This window comes from Eleginops maclovinus, chromosome 8, assembly GCF_036324505.1.
Source record: "Eleginops maclovinus isolate JMC-PN-2008 ecotype Puerto Natales chromosome 8, JC_Emac_rtc_rv5, whole genome shotgun sequence".
NCBI lineage: Eukaryota > Metazoa > Chordata > Actinopteri > Perciformes > Eleginopidae > Eleginops > Eleginops maclovinus.
In genome coordinates this window covers 15,325,494-15,351,091 of record NC_086356.1, presented here as the reverse complement: position 1 = coordinate 15,351,091, position 25,598 = coordinate 15,325,494, and the positions used below count along the sequence as shown (strand labels likewise).

The 25,598-nt window shown below is 37.8% G+C and overlaps 2 protein-coding genes across 2 annotated transcripts; one reads left to right on the top strand and one right to left on the bottom strand.

The window, feature by feature from the left end:
- Positions 1–766: 766 nt before the first annotated feature.
- tmed2 (transmembrane p24 trafficking protein 2) lies at positions 767–4,188 on the bottom strand. Its single transcript, XM_063889635.1, has 4 exons — positions 3,821–4,188; positions 3,094–3,286; positions 2,430–2,537; positions 767–2,342 (listed from the first exon to the last, which is right to left on the bottom strand). Exons 1-4 carry the CDS (start codon positions 3,998–4,000, stop codon positions 2,218–2,220), a joined length of 606 nt encoding a protein of 201 aa, XP_063745705.1. The 5' UTR covers positions 4,001–4,188; the 3' UTR covers positions 767–2,217.
- Positions 4,189–5,633: 1,445 nt separating this feature from the next.
- Positions 5,634–18,147, top strand: ptpn11a (protein tyrosine phosphatase non-receptor type 11a). Its single transcript, XM_063889498.1, has 15 exons — positions 5,634–6,042; positions 7,367–7,489; positions 9,247–9,441; positions 10,002–10,194; positions 10,956–11,075; positions 11,175–11,288; positions 11,790–11,886; positions 11,980–12,077; positions 12,288–12,446; positions 13,090–13,221; positions 13,723–13,877; positions 13,983–14,050; positions 14,741–14,892; positions 14,980–15,193; positions 15,375–18,147. The coding sequence occupies exons 1-14, from the start codon at positions 6,029–6,031 to the stop codon at positions 15,172–15,174; spliced, it is 1,815 nt and encodes a 604-aa protein (XP_063745568.1). The 5' UTR covers positions 5,634–6,028; the 3' UTR covers positions 15,175–15,193; positions 15,375–18,147.
- The last annotated feature ends 7,451 nt before the right edge of the window (positions 18,148–25,598 follow it).

The window sequence follows — 25,598 nt, the reverse complement described above, 5'->3', positions numbered from 1 at the left end:
TCCGTATAGCCATATTTTCATTCCAGTTGTGTTTTACTGTAAAAGATGCACCAGGGATGGAAGAGACATCCACCCGAATAACTTAAGTAGACTTTATGTCTTCCTATTCATTTTATTGACCTTTGGGTATTTTAATTCAATGTTCTTCTGTATTTTTGTAAAGTTCTAAACTGTGAAGATGCTTGAAGTTCAACAATGTAAAGCACTCTGTACTACTCTTTTCAAAAGCGCTCTAGTTCGTTTATTATAACAGTGAATAATTAAGTAAAATGATAGTCCTGCATATGAAATACTTACAGAAGTATTTTTAGAAAAGGCTAACTGAAAGTATGAAGTTATTCATTAAGGAGTTCCTTGGTATTTCTGTGACTTCATACGCATGCTTTTATACTGCATCTTGTTTTGGACAACATTTGACCTACAATTTAATTTATACTAACACAATTAGTAGCATTACTTCGGAATTAATTTTCTATGTTAAAAGGCAGAAGAGGAGCGTTTGTTTGTATAGTACCATTTATATATCAGATCAGTCAACAAGTCGAGTAAGATTTTTGAAGCCTTGAGCAGACATTCAGCACCGTCATAGCAGGTAAAACAAGTAAAATTGACAAAGGTTCAGTAACAGCTTTTACAAGGAAATGCAGCAATTAATGTTCTTTACCAGGCTGTTCAACTGACTAATATCAATTTAAGTTTAATTACTTATATTTGCATTCAAACTTTCTTAAAAAGACACCATCACCTGTTTAAAAAGACACTGAAGTAATTGTACAGAATATTGGCTTTATTATGAAACCTGGGGCTTTTTTCCACAGACAACCATTCTACATTTGTACAGATCCATTTATCAGATTTAGTTGTTGAAATCACAAAAAGGAGAGACTGTGTACAGAGCAGTTTACCTGCCAGAGCTCACCAAAGATTGTTTTAATAAAAAATTGGAGCATATTCTGTGACACGCAACACTTATGTGTACTAGATTTGAAGCTACTGTCCTGGACGTACATATTTTTTTACCTTGGTGGGGAAATAAACAGGTAAAAGATATTAAAAGCATCAGCCACACAGCTGCATGTCACAGGATATGCTCCAGGAAAAACAAACAGTTCAAAATTGTATACAATCATATAATTTAAAACCCCTAACCCGAACAAAAGAACTATAGTAGAAGCAACTAAAGCACACAGCAGTCATTAGGTGTCAGACCCCCCACCCACCCGCCCTCAACATGTAACATGTTATCTCAGTGTTCCTCCACACTTTGCTTGGAGTTTCACTCCAAGTAGTTCGGTTTAAAATCAAACACAGCCTTAGCTCTTCAAGGTCTTACAGCTAAGTGGAACTTTTTGAATTTAAGTGTTTCAAAATTAAATCAAGGCAAAGAAACTGTTGCCATTTTCTGAACTACGCAGGGAATCACAGTTTCCCTGCAAAAGGTGTCCACTGAAGCCCCCTTTCCCGCACCATGGATTGCTATGAACCAAAAGACCGAGCTAGACACTTTAGTTTCCCTTAATGATTAGCTGCAGTGTAAATCCTTCAGATAATTAGATGCATTTATCAGGAGTGCAATTTTTGTTTGAGAGCATAAACACAATGTACAGATTTCAGATATGTCAGTACATTGTCTGACTTGGCATAGACGCTGGAAACAAAACCTGCATCTCAGACAAAAACAACATTAAATGATTTCTGTTTTCATACATGTCATTTTTATCACTTAATAGGGTCCCATTTAAATTCTCCTGTATAAAATCCACACGTTTAACCATTTATTAATCCAGGACAGAGGTACACTCCTGTGCTTCTAATGTGGATCTTTAAATTAATCAAGTTATGTGCATATCTAAGTGTTTTCAAACTGACTGTCTTTACTTAAAATTATGAGCCTCAGTCATTCACAGGCAAAACTCTATTGGCGAGTAAATTGTACTTAACTGTAAAATATAAAACAATATTGGACAGAAAAATAGTTTACACAAAAAGTAATAACTAATGAAATTACATCTATCCCAGAATTTTTTGGCCATTCGTTCCAAACAAACACTAATTACATTTATAAAGAAGGAACCAAACAGGTAACAGGTGGACAAAACATCTGACATCCGATCATATGTAGGCTTTACTCAAATCTGCCGGTCTCATTTCCAGAGTGTAAATAACTGTCAGGGTGTTGGAGAAATCAGTGAAGGAAACAGGGATCATTTAATTGCACTAAACCACTCGCCGTACTTCGAAAAATCTCTTCAGGTAGTAAATCTGTCCGAGTGTCATTGCCACCAGAACAAGAGCTTCGAAGAACGACCACAGCACCACTCTGCTGTTTGTGTTGTCATTGACTAGAAAGAGAGAATAAGACAGGTTCAGAATATAAAAGCAAATATTTACAATGTTTTCATTCATGTTCTTATTGGCTCTAGACTCACTTGCTCTGTGTATCCTCTCTCGAACCTCCATGTACTCCTGCTCATGCTTTACAGCCGTCATAGCAACTGCCAGCTCGTTGATCATCTCTTCCAGCTTGTTTTGGTGTGCTGAAACAGGTAAAAGTGATCGTCAGAAACCTGGCCACAAAACAGTTGATGTGCACAAAAAAATACATGCATGAGGTATGCAGTACATGCATAACAGATGTAATTGTGATGTATGTCGCAGGTGATGCTGTGCCATCACCAGAGACATTTTTCATACATGTTCTTACTGTGCAAATAGTCAAGCCATTCACAAACAATAAAACTTCCTACGTGTTTAAGAAATGCACGATATTAGTTTAAGCTACAAAACAACGCTGGTTAGAGAAAACTCTGCAGTGCATCACAAACTGAAAAGTCTATTTCACAATAGCAGTTTTGCCCTGTGCCCTACCATCCCAGCTGTCACCACCTACGAAGAGGAACAGAGTGCCCAAAATAAAGTAAAAAAAAGGGAAAGAAACTATCAAACAGTGACACATGGTCAGAAAAAGAAACAAGTGGTTTGCACTCTGGATGATCTTTAAGAATCTGCCTTGAGATAATGCAATATGGAATTTCTTAGTTTCTCTCTGTTCACAGACATTTGCATGAATCAAAACATGCACCCCTAAAGTACCTTCTGTCTCCATGTCCTGTCCTTTAGGGGCCTCTCCGATATCAATGGTGAACATGACAATCTTGGGTGTCATGGTTGACATCTTGTTGCTGAAGCAGAATTTGTAGGTTCCGTCCATGTGTGCTGCCACAGAGTATTTCCCACTTGACTCCCTGTCGCCTTTGTAAATTTGCTTACCATCAGGCCCTGTTATCTGCAAGGAAAATGCAAAATATGTGAGTATAAATCACTGCTGCAAGAGAGCACTCTTGTAACATATGGTAGCAACATCTGGTACATCAAACCCATCAGTTGCACGTTAAACCAGAGCACCATTTTCACAAAAATAAGTTAAAGAAGATAGTAAAATGTTTTCTTTTACTCAAATACATTATTGGATACAAAGTGAGTCCGGCAAAGCTACGACATTTAAGCCGGACATAGTGCTAATGCAGCACTTCCTGTATTCTTAATGAATAATTCAATTACAACATTAGGGTTTAGGTAAGAACAAACAGACCAAATAATAAGATGTTATCTTTTTTTTGTTATTCAATCTTTTGAATTACAATAAGTTAAGATCCATAAACTGGACAGCAACTAGTCCACTTGACGTTACACAGAGAGACGGCGGAAGCTAACGCTAGCTAGCACAGGCCTTATGTGTGAGAATCAGGTTTAAGTTAAAAAACGAAACACATTCCTCCACATTAGGTGGCTGAGTTATCATCTCACTGAAGTATCTCACCTCCACATCGATGTCCAGGAAGCCTCCCTCGGCTACCTCAAACATGAGGCCCATCTTTGTGCCTGAGTTGACCCGCTCGTAGAAGCACTCCTCGGCATGGGCGTCTATGCTAACGAAGTAGCCGGACGCAGTGGCGGACAGGACGGCCAGCAAGACAACCAGCTCCGACACAGTAAACATGATTCAAAGTGTTTTATAGCAAGCGTCACAATAAAGCTGTTGATATAAAGTACCCTCCTTGTTTCAGTGTGTCCTGTAAGAGTGCAAGATGTCAGGCAGTGTGATTGAAAATGTTGCCGGAGAGTAACGTTAGCCGCACCAGCCTCGGCTGCTGTGTACTGCTCTCTAACTGCCACGTACAGGCTTAAACGGCAACCCGCGAGGGCCAAAATTGAGAGTGTGCGGCACAAGTGCTGTCAAAATGAAATGACTATTCACTTGTTTCGAGAAGATCATCACATCAACTTCTCACATTGACAATGGTGTAAAGTAACTATTTACTCAAGTACTGTATTTAAGTACAATATTAAGAGACTTGAATTTTAATTGGATATTTCAATTGTATTACTGCTTTGCTCTTCTATCCCACAACAATTCAAAAGTAAAAGTGTACTTTTACTCCATTACATTTATTTAATATTTTAAGTTACTTGCAGATTTTGATCAATAATTTGAAATACAAACACTTAAATGAGACTTTAGTTACACCTGGAGTAACACTCAAAAGCTACCCAGTAGGATTCATAATGAGTACTTTTACCTATAGTACTTTAAGTATATTTTGATGCTAATACTTTTGTACTTTTACTTGGGTAACATTTTGACCGAAGGACTTTTACTGAGTACTACTACTGATGATGGAAAAAGTATTCCATATATTTAGTATTCATACCAAAAACACTTATACCACAGTTGAAAATACAAGTATGAGTTATAAGAAAAGGTGTGTAAATACTAGACAATCAGCAATATCTCAAGTAAAAGTAATAATTATCCAGTAATATCTACAGCAATAGCCTACATCATATTATTTTTTTGGTTTTATTATAGGTCGAGCATGGACAGATCGGTAAAGGTGTGTGTGAGAGAGTCAAAATAAGACAAAACACGCCCTGTTTTCAGTTTTGTTATGGTGCATTTTTTTTAGCTGATCCAAGATGAGGTTTTAAGGTGTAGTTATCTTATCATGCAGGATTATTTTTTCTCAAAACATAAGGAACATTTCAGTTTAACACAAAAAAAATAATTAAATGTCGAGAAATGCACATTGTTTTCCCTGCAAAGGAAAGGGGGAAAGTAACTAAAAGTAACTCTAGCTGTTAGAAAAATGGAGCAAAGTAAAAAGTACTATAATTGCTAATGTGGCATAACATGGAAATAATGAAGTAAAAACAGGTAGCTCACAATTGTTTTTAACTAATGTACAGTAGGCCAACTTCAGTTATTGCACTTAATTATATTCTACAACTGACATAGGCTAAACAACAATAGAGAAGATCATTTTCATGTAATCACTTTTTATTTTGTCCAGTTAGACTTATTGTACCTAACCAACATCTGAGCACTTCCTACACCACTGCTGATTAGTAAAATTATTAAACACATTTCATTTTTGACATGTGAACATTTAGACATTTGCCTCCTCCTCTACTTTTTGTGATGGTATAGTTATATGATCACGTGATTTGGGCGGTCAATGCGGTGGGTTGCGGAATGCTTCGCTTTTGACGCTAGAGCGGCGAATTCTCCAGAGACGCTCCGAACCGCTGTACCGCTTGTGCCGCTGTAATCGTAAAACAGGCTGTCAATGAGCATGCGCAAAAGAGAAAGTGATAGGACTCTTTAATTTATGTCCCACAGTTTGCCGGACGGGCCGAGCTCTGTAGCTTTTTTGAAAAGCGGGGAAGCGGCAGCGTTGAACGGCCGCACAGGGTGAAAAAAATCCGCGCACCCTCTGTTTTGTCGCATGTTTGGTGACGTCCAATAATCGACTAGCTGTGAAGTCTCCGGGGCCGAGGCCTAAAGACTTTTCTTTTTGAAACGCATACACATTTTTTTACTCTCCATGTCTGGATTTCGGTGCCCGTATTGACCGGGTGTAAACCGATGAAGCACTTTAATCTGTGATTGAAGAGGAAACGGTCGGGAACGTTAGCCAGCTAATTGTAGCTACTGCTAACTGCCAGCGAGGAAGTGAGGAACGAAAAAATGACATCTCGGAGGTAAAGAGAGGGGGGGGGGGGGCTGTCTGGAAAACAATGTCTGCTGATTATGTTAGCTGAGTTAGCTAACTTTTAACTTAACACAGCTGTATGGGTCTCCGTAAACAAGCTCCGAGTGAGCCGACGGTTCTAGAAAAAAAACCCTCAATAGCTAGTTTGCTCAGACCCTTTCATTTAGCATACACCGGCAGATGTGGAAGAAGTACTCAGATTGTGACTTAAATGAAGTAAACGTACCAGACTGTGTGAATCCTCTGTTACAAGTAAATGTTCGGCAATCAAAATCGTATTCAAATACAAGTACAACAGTATTGGCATCAAAATATACTTCAATTAGTGATAGTACTCATTTGGCAGATTGGCCCATTTCAGAATAATATGTTATATGTTTCGATTATAATTATTGATGCTATAATGTGTTAACACAGCTGGTAAAGGTGGACCTAATTGAATTCCTTTTTATAGTGCAAAGTAGCTTGTGGATTTACTCCATGTGTAACTAAAGTCTTATTTAAGTGTTTATTACATTTCAAATCAAAGTGCATATATGCAAAGTAACTAGATAGATAGATAGATAGATAGATAGATAGATAGATAGATAGATAGAATTTTATTCAAACCAAATTAGGAAATGATTTTGTAACAGCAGGAGAGTATTGAAGCATTACACATAAATTAACATTTTTAAAAGATAAAATAAGATACAAATATTAGGTTAGGTGTTTGGTTTTGGTGCATAAGGATCATTAGTACTGAACTGAAGTAGTTGGATCAGGAATGACTACTTGTACACATTACACTGAAGGGGTATTATATTCTCATAGAGGGAGACTGCATGCAGTGTTAGGACAGTTATGAACAAAGACAGAGCAAACACTGGCTGAGTCTCTTGGAGAAGGAGACGCAGATATCAACTCAACAAACACATAGTCTTGGGAGAAGAAAAATGGGAGAGAAAAGATAGACAAGCACAAAGGAGCCTTAAATAAAAAAGTGAGAAAGAGCAATGCACTTAAAAGGAGGTGGTTTTAGTTCACTTACTACGTTATATGGTTGTATGTTTCCTATGTCTTATTATGTTGAATGTTCAGTTCCATGTGGGTTCTGTGTTTTATTTGTGCTGTGGGACACATTTCCCCCTGCAAATAATGTAGTTTAAAGGTGTTGTTATGGTGCTGCTTCAGTTTCAGCAGTACACTTTTAAGTTGCATTATCCGAAAAGTTAAAAGAAAGAGACTCTCAAAAAAAGGTTTGAGATACACTACACATTTTGAACATAATCTTCCACTTTACACTGAGGCTGATTACTGCTTTACTCTTTCAGGTGGTTTCATCCCAACATCACCGGTGTGGAGGCTGAAAACCTCCTGCTGACTCGAGGAGTAGATGGGAGCTTTTTAGCCAGACCCAGCAAGAGTAATCCTGGAGACTTTACCCTCTCAGTGCGGTAAGTGATGAAAACACAATGCAGCATACATTACAGAAAAAACAGTGTGATACTGAGGCAACAATTTCAAATGAAGTTTCTGGTGCTTTTTTCTAATCATGATCCAAATGTAAACAAAGGGGGCAATACAACTTGCTGAACCCAAAATAAAGTGGTAAAGGACGCTAAGTGAATGTTCCACCCTAACTTAATTATTAGTATTTCAACGTTAAATAACAGTGATTGTGCACATCTGTTTATGTGTAATCAGCATTTTTGATCTCTTCTAATTGTTAAATTATAACTATTTCTCTTTTAGAAAACCCATAATTCTGCTATTAATGTTTTTATGATGATACATTGATCAGATGATGTGTCATTCAAAAGGAGTAGTTTGTAATAAAACACCCACAGATAATTATCAACAGTCTCTGGAGTTCCCCTTATTTAAGTTAATTTGGTATCAATGTTTGGATTTTATAGTCCTAGACACACTTTGCATCCTCTGTTCAGCACTAAACTAACCAGGAAACATAGTTAGAGACTAAACCTGTGCTGTATTATTTACACTGTGAAAGAATGCCTACTTAAGGGGGAAAAAAAACCCCATATTTAATTCCGCTTCATCTTTAGCATGAACCATCTTCAATGATAGTGGGAAACCAATGTTATCCAAAGAATGAAGACGTTTTAATAATAAAAAAAAGTTTGTGGTTGTATGTTGGGCCCTGTCGAGTCATTCCTTTTTTTCGATGACGTATCATTAACTCAGTTTAGACCCAGCCAATGTTATTTTTGCCTCAGTCTCATATTTTAGCAGCACAGCCTCTCATCTCGCACCATATTTACTTCAAAACTACAAAACAGGTCGTGTTGTCTTGTGGATCAGAGACATCGTCCCTGCTGCTTCAAACCAGCACACGTCCGTCTCTCGTCTTTGTGCTCAGTCTGCCAGACTTAACCAGAAATCATTTAACGTTACTTGCTACTGAGCTTCAGATCGGCCACTTCTCCTTTTTCTATTTTCCGAGATACTGCTGGTCACTTACAATGACTCAACACAGTTTATGCACTCTGTTTCTGGTTTGTCTCAAAAGTACATAGTGCTTTCCTCTTAAGAAATTCAATCTCACTTCGACCCTGACAGTTTTTTTGTCTCTTACCTCTCTTGCACAAAACAGACGGCTGTTGTGTTTGTTGTTGTTGTTGTTGTTGTTGTTGTTGTTGTTAATGGTGAAACTAAGGATTCATTTCTTTATTGATAAACAAACTGTTTGTCTTTAATACAGCACAAAGTTAAAAGGACTCAGTTGATAAAGCACAGTATGAGTTTGTGAAGTTGTTTTTAATGTTGGGCCCAAATAAATTCTGTTTAAAATCCTGCAAGACAACAAAAAAGGGACAAATCCTCACCTTTGCACAAATTAGTAAAGGTTGGTTTTTCTGCTTAAAATAAATTAGAATAAAGTAATACAGTAGCATATAATCCCTATCAGCTAGCTGTTTCATCTCGAGACGCCCTTATTATTATTGTAGAGGTCTGGCAACTGAGATGCATCTGGAGCCTTCCACATTAAACTAAACACCATGAGCTAATATCATTTATTAATAACGCAACTGCTTATGTGAGATGATATGAAGAAGACACTTCACATATTGTCTTATTGCTTTTGTTTAACTCCCTGTTGGAGTCTCTTTGTGTCCCCGATGATGGTGATGTTCTTTCCCTTCGATGGCAACATTTCTCTAAATGATTCTGCTTTTTTACTCTTCTGTAGACGAAATGGAGCCGTCACCCACATCAAGATCCAGAACACAGGAGACTACTATGACCTTTATGGTGGGGAGAAGTTTGCCACTCTGGCGGAGCTGGTGCAGTATTACATGGAGCATCATGGCCAACTGAAAGAGAAAAATGGAGACGTTATTGAGCTCAAGTATCCACTCAACTGTGCGGATCCCACGTCAGAGAGGTGAGTGGATGTTATATTTTTTTAGCTTGAATGATCTCTGTAAAGAAATGATCAGCTTGGGTTGATTTTAAAATTGTATTTAATCATAAAAGATATTTGGTGTTCCGTTGTGTAAATATTATATCTCTCAATCTTCATTAGCAGTAGCTACAGTTTTGTGCTGCAGCGTTCACCTCAGGATTCACTTTATTTATTTTATAATGTAAATGAGGGTAAGAAATACAACTTTTTATTATGTAAAGTACAGATGAGTTTTTCTATCGTTCTCCACAACTTTTAAGAAATTGGACATGGCTCTATCCTGCAGAGTATGGGCAAGCTTTAACTTACAATAAAAGGAAACGACAAAAATGTAACCTTTCAGATAGTATTACGTCTTTGACCCTTTATCACCCTCGCTTTTAAACAATACACTTCCATGATTAATAAATAAAGAGAGTGATACCATTAAAGTAGTAAGGTCCAAGCTCATCTCAATCCCTATTTGGAGCAGGAGGAGTATTCTTCACTGAGAAGAGTTTAGATGAATCACATTTTCCTCTTGCCTGTCTTTTTGCCAGATGGTTCCACGGACATTTGTCGGGCCGGGAGGCAGAAAAACTGCTGACGGAGAAAGGGAAGAACGGCAGCTTCCTGGTGAGAGAGAGCCAGAGCCACCCCGGGGATTTTGTTCTGTCAGTCCGGACAGGAGACGACAAGACAGATAGCAGTGACAACAAACCCAAAGTCACTCACGTCATGATCCGCTGCCAGGTAAACACACCCCTCATCTCCTCTGTGTTTCCCTGCATTCCTGTGTTTAATGGAAAGAAATAAAATATATGTAGAGACACCTTAGGGGTAAAGGATGTACCTCTGTGAACAGTCAAGCTACTAGAAGTAGAGCCAATCCCGAGTGGAATAAGTTGACATAAGATTGATTTTCTTTCATGTGGCATTAGGTTTCAATGTAATGCTCACCACTTGAAATGTTACACGAGATTTTGAAGAAAATGCATACTCTACTTGTATGTGACTGGGAACTGTAATTATACAAGTAGAATACTCCCAAACAATGTAGCTACAGTTTACAGGGTCAAATATAAAACAAGGCAGCAAAACATACATTTTGAAGTTATATTTAGAAGGATTTAGTATGATCGCTTCCTGGAAAGAAAATCCTAACTTTAGTCACAGGAATTCGTCCGAAAAGATGAGTTCATTGGAAACAAAAGCAGAACCTGCGACTATGGCTAAAACCTAGGACATGGGTCATTAAGTAGATGCAATGGAAGATTCAGACACATCTGTGCTGTAAGAAAGCAATGTGTACAGTCTGTCACTGTTTAAATGTTGGGGAAGGGAGCCAATAGATCAATATTCACGCTTTGCAAAACACATGTATTTAGAGTAACCATGTTGCTAAAGCGCTCAAAAGGCTTCATCTGTGATTTCCCAAAGACATCTGGTGCGTGTTAAAGTTTTAATTGTCTTACGAGACTAGTTCCTTCATGTGGCTGTGGTTTCTTCTTCAGCATGACCTGAAGTACGATGTTGGTGGAGGGGAGAAGTTTGACTCCCTCACTGACTTGGTAGAGCACTACAAGAAGAACCCCATGGTGGAAACTCTGGGCACCGTGCTGCAGCTCAAACAGGTACCTCCAATGTCTGTTTCAAATAGTGCTATTTCCAAAAGCCAAGGCTACATTTTCCTGATTGTACTTTACGGTGCTGACCCCTGCTCTCCTCCCCAGCCCCTGAACACTACTCGTATTAACGCTGCAGAGATTGAAAGTCGAGTGAGGGAGCTGAGCAAACTGGCAGAGGCCACAGACAAGGTCAAACAGGGCTTCTGGGAAGAATTTGAGGTGAGTGGTTTAGTTGTGTCACACTAAAGCTAACCTGTCCTAACCTGGTTGTTTTTTGTATTTTTATATTTGCTACTTTTTGGATATTCAAGTTATGAACTCTTTGTTTTTCAATTTGTTTCTACTTTGTACTTTGTGTGCTTTATTTTATTATCTTTAATATCAAGTGTTTGGTGATATAAGTGGGTTTCAGCTGCAACCACAACTATTTTGATACTAATTGTGAAAGTTAGTTTCCAAGCTAAAATGACAGAAAACACTTTTTCTCAACTTAAAGATGTCCTTTTTTGTAGATCGTTTTTTTATAATATCATGACTGAATATCTTTGGACCCTTGGACTGAAATCACAAGACATTTCTTTGACATTTTCAAGAACAATCAATGAATCAGGAAATCTATTTTAATCAATCGTTAAAATACTCATTGGTTGAGGCCCTATTGTTAGTTTGAAACTGCTTATACAGTATAACTGCTTGACTCTCCTCTCTTTCCCCATCCAGACCTTGCAGCAACAAGAGTGTAAACTGCTCTACAGTCGCAAAGAGGGCCAGAGAGCGGAGAACAAAAACAAGAACAGATACAAGAACATTCTGCCTTGTGAGGAAACCCTGACTGCTCTTTGTCTATAACAACCTTTCTCTTTCACCTCAGGGGTTTTTATGAACTGTACTGTTTCTGTTTCTCATCCAGTTGACCACACACGTGTGGTGCTGAATGACAGGGACCCCAGTGAGCCAGGCTCAGACTACATTAATGCCAATATCATCATGGTAGTATCTGCTGTCATGGTAAACCCACTATATACTTAAGGAAATACACCCATCATTCATTCTGTACTGGATACTATGTTTAAAATGAAGAGTTGTATTGATTAGTCTTTCTGTAGCTTTTTTCTGCATGTGCTTTCACTTTGTGCTCTTGTTTTTACATATGTTCTTTATTATGTTAATTTTCAGTACTCATCCGTCCCTGTGTGTTTTGTCTGTGTGTGTGTGTAGCCGGAGTTAGACCAAAAGAGTAACAGCACAAAGCTGAAGAAGAGCTACATCGCCACTCAGGGCTGTCTGCAGACCACCATCAGTGACTTCTGGAGGATGGTGTTTCAGGAGAACTCGCGTGTCATCGTGATGACCACCAAAGAGGTGGAGAGAGGAAAGGTGAGCAAAACAATCGCAGACTGAACCCGGCACAAAAATTAACCCTAAAACCATTAATACTCTACGATGTCCTGTTGTTATTCATGAATACTAGCTGAGCAAAGTGGAGAGTATTTTTGCATCAACGTATTTCCAGTGCAGCTTTATATAGCACCTTTCAACACAAGGCAATGCAAAGTGCTTTACAAAAAGGAAAGACATTAAGAGCATTAAGAAGTAGTGCAGCACAAACACATTATAAAATGGCATTTAAAACCAGTCATTAGAAACAAAATAAACATAACAGGTATAATATACATGAACAAAAGTTACAGTGCAGAATAAAGTTACAGTGCAATGTTAGATAAGAACAGTTCAATTAAAAGCAGCGGCAAAAAGAAATGTTTTCCGCCTGGATTTAAAAGTAGTAAGAGTAGAAGCGGACCTGCAGGGTTCTGGGAGTTTGTTCCAGATATCTGGAGTTTAATAACTGAACTATTATCAGGTTTTGGTGTCAGATCCTTTACCAAAAAAAACCAGCAATAACACGCTGATAGAGAGATGGAGTTGAAGTTTTTAGTACCTCTTTCAACTCTGCCCATTGAACAGTAGCATCACAGTAAACATGTCACAGTGAGCTTCATTGTTTTTTGTGTCTCTACAGAGTAAGTGTGTGAAGTATTGGCCGGACATGTCGTCTCTGAAGGAGTATGGTGCGATGCGCGTTCGCAACGTCAGGGAGACAGCTGCACACGACTACATCTTAAGAGAACTCAAGCTGTCTAAAGTCGGACAGGTAAGTTGTGTTTGTGTTTTTAAACATGGAAAGAGGAAAAAAAACAGTCATTTCCAAATATTTATCCATATTGATATTAGCGGGAAAAAATCCTTCTTCTTTCTGTGCCATAGATCTCTATTGTTGTTCAGCTAGCCTCCCTGGGGAGACACACACTGTTGTTTATTTTGACTCAATCTAACACGCACTGCCCTACTGCCCCAAATACTCACTCAAGCACCAAATGTGGAATAATCCATAGCTAGAAATAGTCCCCAACAAATGCACTGTTTACTCTTGGTTGAGTGACTTTTGCTAAAAAAAACTTCAGAAATCGTTGGGTGCCACAGACGGCGTAGGAAAATAATTAACACAGATCAACATGTTGGTTTTTGTTTTTACTTGGGATTTGTTGACTGAAACAAAAATATAGAATATTGCAGGCCTTGCCTTGTAAGGATTTCAGTATTGATTATAATAGATTGAGCTGTATTTTTAAAGTTGCTCTCTACATGTCTTCAGGGCAACACAGAGCGTACAGTTTGGCAGTACCACTTCAGGGCCTGGCCGGATCACGGAGTCCCCACAGACCCAGGCGGCGTCCTGGACTTCTTAGAGGAAGTCAACCTGAAGCAGGAGAGCATCCTGGACGCCGGGCCTATAGCAGTACACTGCAGGTACAAGCATACTAAAAGCACTTGGATAAATAGTATAAATAAATCCTCTCCAGTGTGCGTACAGGAGACACGTTAACTCACTGTTCTATCTGTTTTGTTCTTCAGTGCTGGGATCGGGAGGACAGGAACATTTATTGTGATTGACATCCTGATAGATGTGATCAGGGAAAAAGGTGAGTCCTGCAAATGTACTCTTGCCAATACAAATGTCTTGTATCAGGATAAAATCCAGATTTACAACCTTTCTAAACTTACATGGGTCTTTGTGGACCAGATCACAAATCTGACTACTATCTGTCATGTTTCACTGAGCTGTGGTTGTGAAGCACTTCATGCAGTTTAGTATTTGCTAAAAACACCAGAAAAATAATAACTTGTTCACTTTAGCAGTTCAGTTTAAAAAAAAGTTTACTTAAACTAATTAGGTCAGATCTTTTGACGTGTAGTTCCATGAGGTCCTTCTCCAAATGCTGTGCACACTATATTTAGAATATTTCTACAGCTTTACTTCGCCTTTATCTGTGTTCTTTTTTCTATCTTTTTTTTGACCAAGTCTTTGAAGAGAGCTTTGATAATGGATTCAGTCCCCCATCAGTAAGAGCTCTCTGATGGCACAAAAAAAATCCAGAATTGTCCCTCAAAATTATAGTGTGTAGTATACTGTGTTTACATATCATACATTTTCTGACTTTGCTGCTACTAATCTCACCAATGTCACTTAACCTGGTATTTTAGTTAGCCTGCATGCTCTATGATTGTTACTTTACTTGCTTTCTAGAGACCTGTAGTTACTTTCTTTACTCAAAGACTAATGCTGGTTTTGTTAATGTCCCCAATGCTAACATATTGTTTCCACGCTGCAGGGGTGGATTGCGACATCGACGTGCCAAAGACCATCCAGATGGTTCGTTCTCAGCGCTCTGGGATGGTGCAGACGGAGGCGCAGTACCGATTCATCTACATGGCTGTACAGCACTACATAGAAACACTGCAGAGACGCATAGAGGAGGAACAGGTGTGCAGCAGATAACAACCCACTTTTCCCATTATCGCTTTTTCTGCTCCTGTCCGCTGACCTTGCTCTGTTTTTTCTGTTCTGCAGAAAAGTAAGATTAAAGGGCGTGAGTACACCAACATTAAGTACTCTTCCTCTGACCTGACTGGAGGAGAGCAGAGCCCTTTGCCTCCCTGCACTCCTATTCCTACTCCCACCTGCACAGAGTATGAGGCGAGGGACGACAGCTCCAGAGTGTATGAGAACGTTGGCCTCATGCAGCAGCAGAAGAGCTACAGATGAGATTTACCCTCAGTTCCAGGTAAATGAGAATTATGAAGCTCCTAAGGAAACAAAATTAGGCAGTAAATTGAAAAACATAGGCCAGACATTGATAAAGCTTTGCGATTGTTTGAATTATCTCACATGATGAATTCTGCATAATGAACATTTCAGCAGCTTACATTTTTTTCCCACGTTTACCTTTTTGTTGTCTCCTTCAGGATCTTGCTACCTGACAGTTTTTTCGCCAGCCACACCTTGACGCCTGAGACTTGACCGTAATGACATGGAACAATGGAAAAACACACAATAACACAAAAACGTGAGAGAGACCAGACACCAGGGTCCTCCTGTTCTCGCTCATCTTACATGAACATTTGCCCTCTAGTTGAATTCTAAACCACTGTGATGATCATCAGAAGAGCCTTTGAGAAGCCTAACATGCTAAATCCTACTACTAACAGTTTTAGGACTAGTCTTTGTAAATCTCAATTCAACAAGGGCTGCAAAGAGCGAGCACTCTTCTCAGAGGGAAAACCCTAGCTAACCTTTTCTCATCTCTCATATGTTTTTTTATTTTAATTAACCAAAGGAAGGTTATGTAGGTTGTTTGTTTGTTGATGGAAGTGAGGAGTTTTCAGAATAAGGCTTGTGCCAAAACATGAATGATTTTTATCACATTTCTCAGCCAATTAAAAGTCTCTTTTTAGCCTGGTCAGTGGGAGACGAGACCTTATTTTGTGGACAAAAGTGGGGCAGAATTTCCAGTGAAAACGGTCTAGTTTCACTGTTATATAGAGGTAATGTTTTTGAATGAAGAATGATTGGCATTGTAGTATAATACCATTTTACTGTAAAATTGTAATCTACTGACTAAACATGAATTCCTTTTTTTGCGCCAGAACTGCCTCCAAGTGAGTGTGAATTAACATTTTTTGTCATCCATAAAGTGCTTTTGTTGTTGGGATACGCATTGTCTGTTAGTTAACCATTCCTTAGCTCTAGCCGAAAGCCCTTATTGCTGCACTTTTATTTAGCAGCCCAACAGTTACAGTCAAGCCTTGATTCACCTGGTGGATTTATAAATCATGTGGGCTTCAGAGGAGCAGCTTCCTGCCTGCACTTCTATGTCAAAGTCAGTTTGAGGATGTATTAAGATTTCAGGGGAGTCTGTAGTGTATTTCAGTTTCTCAGACGCACGGCTGTCTAAAGAACTTTGTTTTTTTAAGTTTATTTTTAAGTGCATATAACTTTTTTCTTTGCATTTGTTCTTGTTTTTTTGTTTTTTTAGACAAATGCCTTTTGTATACCATTGCCTTTTTTGAGCACCACATATGTACTTAATTTTAAGTCACTGTTTTAAGAAGCAATCCCACATCTCTCAGCTTTGACGCTATAGATATAGTCATTGCTGTGGTTATAGATTGTTGGCCCTGTAAAAGTTGGCACCTGGATTCAGAAGTTCAAACTTTTCCTGTCTTTTTTTTATTGATGCTACTCAAACTAAAACATTTAATGGAATATATTGTAATTTTGGAGAATTCGCTCATTCACTTTCTCGCAAACAGTTAGATTACATGATTGACAAATGAAGCTATAGCTAACAGCTGATTCACTAACTTAGTATAAAGACTGGAAACCTTGTTTTGTCTAAAGATAGCAAAATCACCTACCAGCACGTCGACAGCTCACTGATTAATAAATATCTATTTTCTTTAAACTGTTCACAACCAGATATGAAAAAAAGGTCCAAAGGTTTGCTGTTTCCCCCTGGTTACAGTCTTTATTCCAATTAATAACTAACTGTTACTTATAGCTTTGATATGTTCAGCAACTCTCTGCAAGAAAGCGAATAAGTGTCTTACCAAAAATGTGAAACTATTCATTTAACTTCATGTTCAAACTAAAGTGCAGTATTTGTAGAAAGTCTGGTGTTTTGGATCTATATTAATCTGAAACCACAACACATATTTCAAATGTCTTGCATAAGTATTCTTTTTTTTTTGCCATGCCTTCCAACACTATAGCCTTGAGAAACTGCAGTTTTGAGACTGAACTTACTGTAACAGTGCTGACTCACAATCTCTCCATTTAAGAAAAGGAAAGAAGTGACTCTCCTCTTTGCCTTGAGGGACAGTTCTCAACAACCACTGATCCAGGATTGAACAGCTTCTTTCTGTAACATTTGAAAATCATGATATCAGTGTTTTTTCGGGTGCTGCTTCCTCCCATCGGAGGACTCTGCTTACACCCGGCTGCTGCTTCACAGCAAGTGTTCTTTGAAATGATTCCTCTGCTCCCGGGTGAACGCCATTCACTGACTGAGATTTTCTGTAGTCTGGTGTACTGTATGCAGTTTTATCGTCAATTGGATGAGTCTGTACTTGTCTCATTTTTCTTTGAGAGCTTGCTTTGTGGTGTTTTTTGTCCTGTGGTGTGTGTGTGTGTGTGTGTGTGTGTGTCTGTGAGGAAGATGTGTGTATGTGTTGTGAGAGTACGGCTGCCTATCAGCCATATGTTCTTGGATACTTTATTGTTTTTGCTTTTTTCTCCCGGATGATAAAACTGCTTTCCATTTATCATGTAAGCAATTTAGATGCATAGACGTGCCTTCTATGCATATGCTTATGTGTATGTGATAATTATTAAAAGACAGTGCTAATTAGTTCCTCCACCATTCAAGAACCTGTAACACTTAAATGTGAATTATTTCATCCTGAACAATAAAAGAAAAAGGAGAACACAATGCAAACAAACTATATTTTTTAACATGTATATTGTACATGAGTACCTGATAGAGGAGAATGTACTGACTAAAAATATCTACTTGCCAATAAGATATACTGTATGTCTATACCTACAGCTTTCTCTCTGTGACACAGGGAAGGACCTCTCACAAAGCTTAAAAGGTTTATTGTATGACTTTCAATGCAGTTAACCGTGTTAACTTCTCAATAACAATAAATGGCAGGCTAATGCCTCAGTAAGACTGTCTTTTTGTTTCTTTTCTTTGTGAATTGTTCACACAAAACACTTGCAACACTTTTTAAAAGATGTGAAACGTTTTGGTAGCCTACATTAAATGTAATGTGATATTGTATTGATAACATAACTGAAAGGAAGGTGAGTAATGAAAAGATATGAACACACTTGTAATACTATGTTGCCGTAGAATGAGTCATTGGAGGACATTTCCTGTCCCACCTGTAAAATTAGAAATAATCCATGCCCAAAATGCTCAAACATGCACTTGTGTTAAATATACATCTCCTTAGACAAAAAGTAAAACCAGTTGTAGAAAAAGTGGTTTCAAAATATTATTTAAAATATCAAATAGCTCTAAAACACCATCTAAAAAGGCATTTTCTCTTGTCCTTACTTCTTGGTGTCCAACTTGCATGTGTAATTTAACATTTAAAATAAGCTTTTTACTTACATTTTTTGCAATTGTCATTGCAGTTTGTTAAATCATAAACCTATTTTAAAAACAGTAATTTCAAACTGAATGTGTGTGTCTAACATGCGCACAACCCTGTTACCCAAACCCATTAACCTAGGCAGAGGAAGTTAAAAAAAACTGCAGTTACATGACACAGAGGAAATAACATCATCAATCCATGTGCTACCGCCATGGGTAGACCAAAGCTCAGTTCTCTTTTATTTTTCATATTTATCGTATTCTTTCAGTCTAGAACAAGTGTGGCACTCTTACCCACTCAACCCTGTTACTCACATTATCACAATAAGACAAATTCAATTCAAAGTTATCTTTCTTTAGGTAAATAACTAAGTGTGTCCTTGCCTTGAAGGTAGCATTACATTCTGCAGCTAGCATGAATTCCTAAATGATAAAGCTAAAATAAGCATTGATTTGCAACCCTGTTACTGTAAGTCAGTCAATAGGAAATGACAAACAGGGTTGCGCAATAGTAGTACAATTTATTATTTTTATATATAATTTACCATAATCTACATGTTTTCAAATTTTCCCAGATTATGAAATCCTTTTTTTGTTGTTTTTTTTGTTTATTTAAAGTTGATTGCTATTGATTTTAAAGTTCCCGCCCCATTGAGCGCTGTTGAAAAGCAACACCTAAAATAGAAAATAGAAAGTGTACCATTGATGCCTGAGCTGGCCAAATCATTTTTTTGTGATGCTTTACTACCTGTTTTTATAAAATACATAACAACAAATAGAAAATAAAGGATTCATCAAGTTTTGATGTCAAAATGTCCTCCAATTCTTGAATGACCTGAATATAGCTGAAGGGAATTTCAAGAGATGAAAATTGATGAGGCCAGTTAAAATGTCTGTTGACAGGTAAATGGTAAAGAAATAGTAGAAATGTCACTAAGCATTAGTACTGAATAAAGTTTTACTAAATATAAACATTAAAGTGCTTGTTTGAAAGTATACCTGAATCATTTATTAGGAAAAAATGCCAGGCATGTTAGTGTCAGTTAGATAAAGTGCAAAAAGAGTGTTAACAATGGTTAAATAATTAAAAAGAGACATTTAACAGCACAAGTAATAAAAGACAACGTGATGAAGCAGTTGACATGTCAGTCTATATATTAAAAGTTATTGTTCTGAGTGAAATGACTGAAAACTAACAAGTAGCAACAACGACGTGGGTTTGCCGCCATTGAACACCACAGAAGAAGAAGCTGAGAATGCGTAGCAGCCATCGCTCAGTTTTACCTCCTCAGGTGGATTGCCCGCTGTCTTTAAAATGAAGAAACGAAGAGAGGCCGCTTGATTTCGACCACCTTGTGAAGTCTAATTGTGTCTTTTGAAGAATCATAAGGTAAGTTCTCAAACAGGGCATCAATGTATGGGAACGTTAGCTAGTGCTAGTTAACGTTGTCAAAACAACAGTTAACGTTTGTGTGTTGTAAAAGCAGACAAACAAAAAATCTAACATTGGCCAAATAAAAACACAGGACTTTATGCTATTGAACCAACATTAAATTGTTTCCCATTAGTATTAATTCAGCTGAATTTATTATATTAACCTGGTAAAACAAAACCTATAATTGGTTTGAAATACACCTTACAATTTCCATTGAAACCCACTTCCTTCTATGAAGACTGAAGAGTAATTTGATTGTGTTGTTGTTTTTTTCTATCATAATTGCATTAAGCCTCATGTGGAGACCTTTAAGCCCTGAAAAGGGATCAATATTCGTTTATTCTAATCCTGTTAGCCTCATGGAACAGGGTTCAATAAGCTGACATGAGCTCAGTGCTAAATGAGGTTAACAACAATTAGCAAGAAGAGATAGAAAACAGAGATAGCAGAGGAATAGTGCTGTGGACAAAACAAACTTATTTGTATCGGATTTAAAAAAATACTTTTAACATTATTAGTGGTTTGTATTGTTAAACTTAGTCATACGTGCAGTTTCAGTATTATTCTTTATTGTGTTTTTTAAATGTATTCTTACTTTGAGATATGTTGTCTTTTACCAACTTGATTGAATTTCCATATCATTTCTCCAGGCTTGTCATTCCCCATCCATCCACAGGAGGCCCTCATAATGTCCCATCAGCCCCAGTCACCTAACTCTTGCATTCACCATTACCCAATTACCCCCCGTATTTAAATCAGCTCATCTCCACCTGCTTATTGTCAGTGTCAAAACTGCATTTTGCTTTGGACTGAAACATCTCCATCTTTTCAATGGATGGATGGATGGATGGACTTTCCTTAAACACATTATTTAAGTTACAAATAAAACATCCTTGTTATTGCTTTTGTTGAAACAGAAAGTGCCTCATCTCCTTTTAAAGTGGGGCAGAGGACAAAGTGCCAAGTTTAAATCTTTACTAAATGAAATAATTCCTCATCATAGCACACTCACAATCTTAATGTTTCACTACCTGATTCAGTGGCTGTTAAGTGGCCTCCCGCTCTCCTTGCTACTGGGCCTCTTGGTTCCGGCTGCCCAGTCATCTGAGGGCCCTGAGGGAGGGGCATTTCAGAGCACCACCACCAGACAAGACACGGTCACACTGTTTCCTTCAGGTCATACACAGAACAGTTATTTATACTATCCCAGCTTTTTTACAGCAATTATCTTCATTTTTGTTGTCCTTTTTGTTTGCTAATTTGGTTTTAAATTGAAAGGTTGTTTGTGAATGAATAAAAAGTATCTTTTTGAGCTTGACTGTCTTTGGTTTGTTTTACAGAGGTGATGATAGGAACTATGGAGAGGTATGAGGGGACACAAGAGTTGGAAAGAAGATTCATGCTGAAAGAGATCCAAGAGGAGCCTGCTTCCAATGCTGTTTCAACAAAAATACTGGTAAAGAAAATATGAAATCCTAAGGTGATATATATATATATTTATCACTGCACGCTTCTTTTTTTGGTCTTCCTGCTGCACTCTCAAGTGGTCTTTTTTATGTTTTTATGTCCACTTGGGTGCAACAGAACAACCTGAAACATTGACACATTGTTATTAAAGCAAGTGATGGGTGATGTATTTCAGAAGCACTTTTATTTTACATTAGTTAAATTGTCCTTAGCAGATTTTAACCTCAGATGCACTCGCGGCTGTTAATCTTAGCTGGTAGCTGACTCCTATTTAGAGACGGACAAGCAGCAGGGGTTGAACCAGTGAAGCATTTGATTTGTCAGATTTAGTCTGCCTGCGGTGTCAAAAACAGTTGTGACTTAATTACATTCGTTGCACAGTGAATACGCAATACATGTCAAGTCACAAGACATTTACTATTCATCTTTTAGGACTTTTACTTCCACAACAAGGGCTGACATAAGTGACATTGGGAGGACTTGTTGCAATGTTTGTTTTCAGCTTGTGTAGCCAAGACATTTTATGAATGTGTACTTCTTTATGAATTGCTCCCCTTAAATGTTTCTACCCTGTTCTTTTTCTTTGGGTGACTTTCTGTCAGACGGACAAGGTCCTCAGGGAGAGTTTGAAGTTTGCGAAAGGACGCCCTTTAGACGGGGAACACTCATTCATGAGACTCAGTGCTTAGCCAAAACTGCTCCTCTTGGTTGTTTCATTTATTCACCAGGGACACAAGCTGATGAGTTGTGACGTCCCTCCTGGAGCACACACACACACACGCACACATGTACGCACGCGCGTGTCCAGGCACTCAGGCATATAGAGCGAACAAGCAGCATCTGGACAATTTTTCTGAAGGACTTTATACCCAGGGTTATTAATGACATTACTGAACAGAGACATGGCTATGTGTGCATGCAGGCAGGCAGGAAGATCCACACACACACACACACACACACACACACACACACACACACACACACACACACACAGGCACACACTCTACACGTCATTGACCTTAAGCTCTCAGCAGGCATCGTCATGAATTTGGCATTTATCCGTCATTTGTCATTAACTATGCCTCCCTGTCTTTCTCTGGTTTTCTCTCCTGCTGGACTCTCATCATTCCCATTTCTTCTTGGCCTTTCCAAAAAATTGTAAGATAAAATTGCTTCACTTTATCTATTGTCTTTAGATAATCTTTAGGGTTAAAAATGTCCTTTTTTAAAATGAGGAAACATTGACAAGAAATATATTGTCACAATGATGAAAACAGCTGCTTCTCTTGGCGCATAAAAACATGGCCATGTCGGTCAGTCAGTCGGTCAGTCTAACAAGAGGACACATTTTTGTCCAGAGTCTAATATCTTACCAACCATTTGATGAATTACCTGCTTACCATGGTCAGCCTCTTATACTTATTCAATATCTCAACATCATCAACAAGATGTCTCAACACAAGATTTTGTTTAAACATTCAAGTGAGCCGATGAACCCTTTTAACTTTGCCACTAGCACCATCATCAATTAAAGATTTCTGTTGAACAAATAATTTGGTTTTGGACCAAATACCTGCACTAATAACATTCCCATTAGTCTAAGCTGTACTTTGTTTCCTGTAATTGCTAGCAAGCTAAAGTAAGCTGGTAAACATGAGTATGCATTTTATTGTGAGCATGTTATCAGTTCATTCTAACATCTGCAAGGCTGTAAATTCACGAAGAAAAGGATTTCTAAACAAGGAATTATTTATATAGCCTGAAGCAGTGCTGACTTCTTGTTTCAACAACAGGTAAGTTTGAGCTTTAAGCTTGTTATAATAATTTAAGAATGAGCATATCTGCTCTGTTCTGCTCCATATTGACTCTAATCTGGGTTTCTGTTGTGCAGTATTTGGGATTCCTTCCTTAAGGGCCGCCCTGTTGGCCGTCCTCTTCCCTAACCGCTGTACAAACAAAACTCTAATTTGATCCCTGAAGCACTTCTGCATCATTTGCAATGTGATTCCATCACATCAGAGCAGAGCCTCTTCTCTCAGTGCAGTATATCATCGCATTAATACAGACAGGCGCGTGCTGAGGTACTCCTCAGAGGAAAAGCAGGTCTCTTCTTTGGTTTATATAATTCATGTTGTTTGCATAACCAGTGCTTAATTATGTTAATATGTGAGGAAAAAAGTCAAACATTGAACACCTCCAGCTAATATCTAAAGTTTAATTAACAATCTGGTTCATCTGTGGGAAAACATCATAAAATCGACTGATTATCTTGAGGAGATTTAGACATGCATGGAGCTCTTCCTCATCTTTGTTATTTCCGGGTCATAATTTGGTTTACTTAGGCCTTTTATTAGCCTCTTTTAAAATAGAGAATTACTATTGAATTTGGCTTAAATAACACATATATATGGCAATTTTAAGCAGATATTAGGACATTTAAAGTGTTTATAAAGTGAGTTTGTTTGTTAAATGAATGCATAAGCTCTTATATCTACTTACAACTACATGATAATGTGCACATTTTATGTGTTGTTGTTGTTGTTACTGTTGTTATATTTTAAAGGTTTCTAAACACCTTGTAAATGCTGTATGAAACGGGTTGAAAGTGTTATGCTCCCACTAACAGTTTGTTTTTATAGTTTTTAAATAAGTAAATCAAGCTCTGCAGTTACATGAATCTGTTTTAAAATAATGGATCACTTCCTGTTCTTTGGGCTTCAAGATGCATTAGGGATCAAACTACTGTAACACTTCTGTCAATCTACTAAACCTGACTTTCAGACACAAATGAGAGAAGGCAATACTGAGAGCTGATGAACCTCTGTTACCTGAACCGACACTTTTCCCGTCTTGTTGCAAACCAAGAGCATGTTTTGGCACATTTTCAAGGCTGAGTTAACATTTGTGTAAATCCCCTGATGGTGAAATGTTTGGCCAATCAAGTGTTCCATGTAACGTATTTACAGAACAGATTATAATTAGACATTACTTTGTAGAAGCCACAAGAGGGCAACAGCAGGCCGGACACTGCTGCAGGATCTGTGTAAATGGCAGTTGTTTAATTTTAGCTGAACCTTTGGAGGACAGGAAATGCTCCCCTGGGACAAACTAACCACAGTTCAATAAATCAAAGTGGCTCCAGAGACGCTCATTTTAATACCCTGACAGATTTAACATTTCAATAGCATCTGAAACATGTGTGATGTTAACATCTCTGTGTATCCAGTTACTGTACTGATAAATGGCTTAAGGTTAACTCTTGGCTACGTTTGCTGAATAATGGAATTACATAATCATTATGGTCTCTAATTGCACAGTGCATGCAGGCCTATTGAATTTGTATTGTATTGCACATAATAAGTGCAGCTGTTTAGCTTCAGGGCCATAAAGGACCAAAAATAGACCTATTCGAAAGTATTCACATATGGTGCATGAATACAAGCTCTTTTGCGGCACATGTATACAGTCGGAGGCAGCAGTGGATTTAATCAGGGAAATTCAAATTCAAATTAGTCATTGTAGAAGTTTAGGCAAGCAGGAGATTTTCTTTTAGCCTAAGTAAAAGTACATTAATGTTAAAATACTAAGTCATGCATTCAAAATCCTACTTTATTACTACAGAAGTATTATAAGCATAATCTTTTCTGAAATCCTTAGTTTTTTTGGTGAAATATTGGAATTAACATACCTCTATATGTCTCTTACAAAGGTCTTACATGTGTGACAAAGTACAGATTTATTTAAGAGGTTACAAGCCCAAATGTTTTTTAAACCACTAGTTTAATCTGGAAAAACTTTTTATTTCTAATCTTTTAGTTTTTAAATGTTAAATCCTATTACAATGCAACTGCTGCCTTCCAAAATACTACAATATTTCCCTTTGACATCTAGCTGTTTTAGTATAAAGTTGCATAAAAAAGGATATATTCAAATAAAATACTAAAGTCAAAATACCTTTCAACACTAGAAGAGAAGGCATTCATTCTGCAAGTCCAGCACAGCGACTAGTATTCAGGCTGTAATCACTTTTTGTCTTCTTATAGTTCACTTTGCCAGCAATTGTGTCATCACCATTTTGTCTTGTGCTGATGAGATGAGAGTGGACGCATTTAGTTAGAGAGAGAG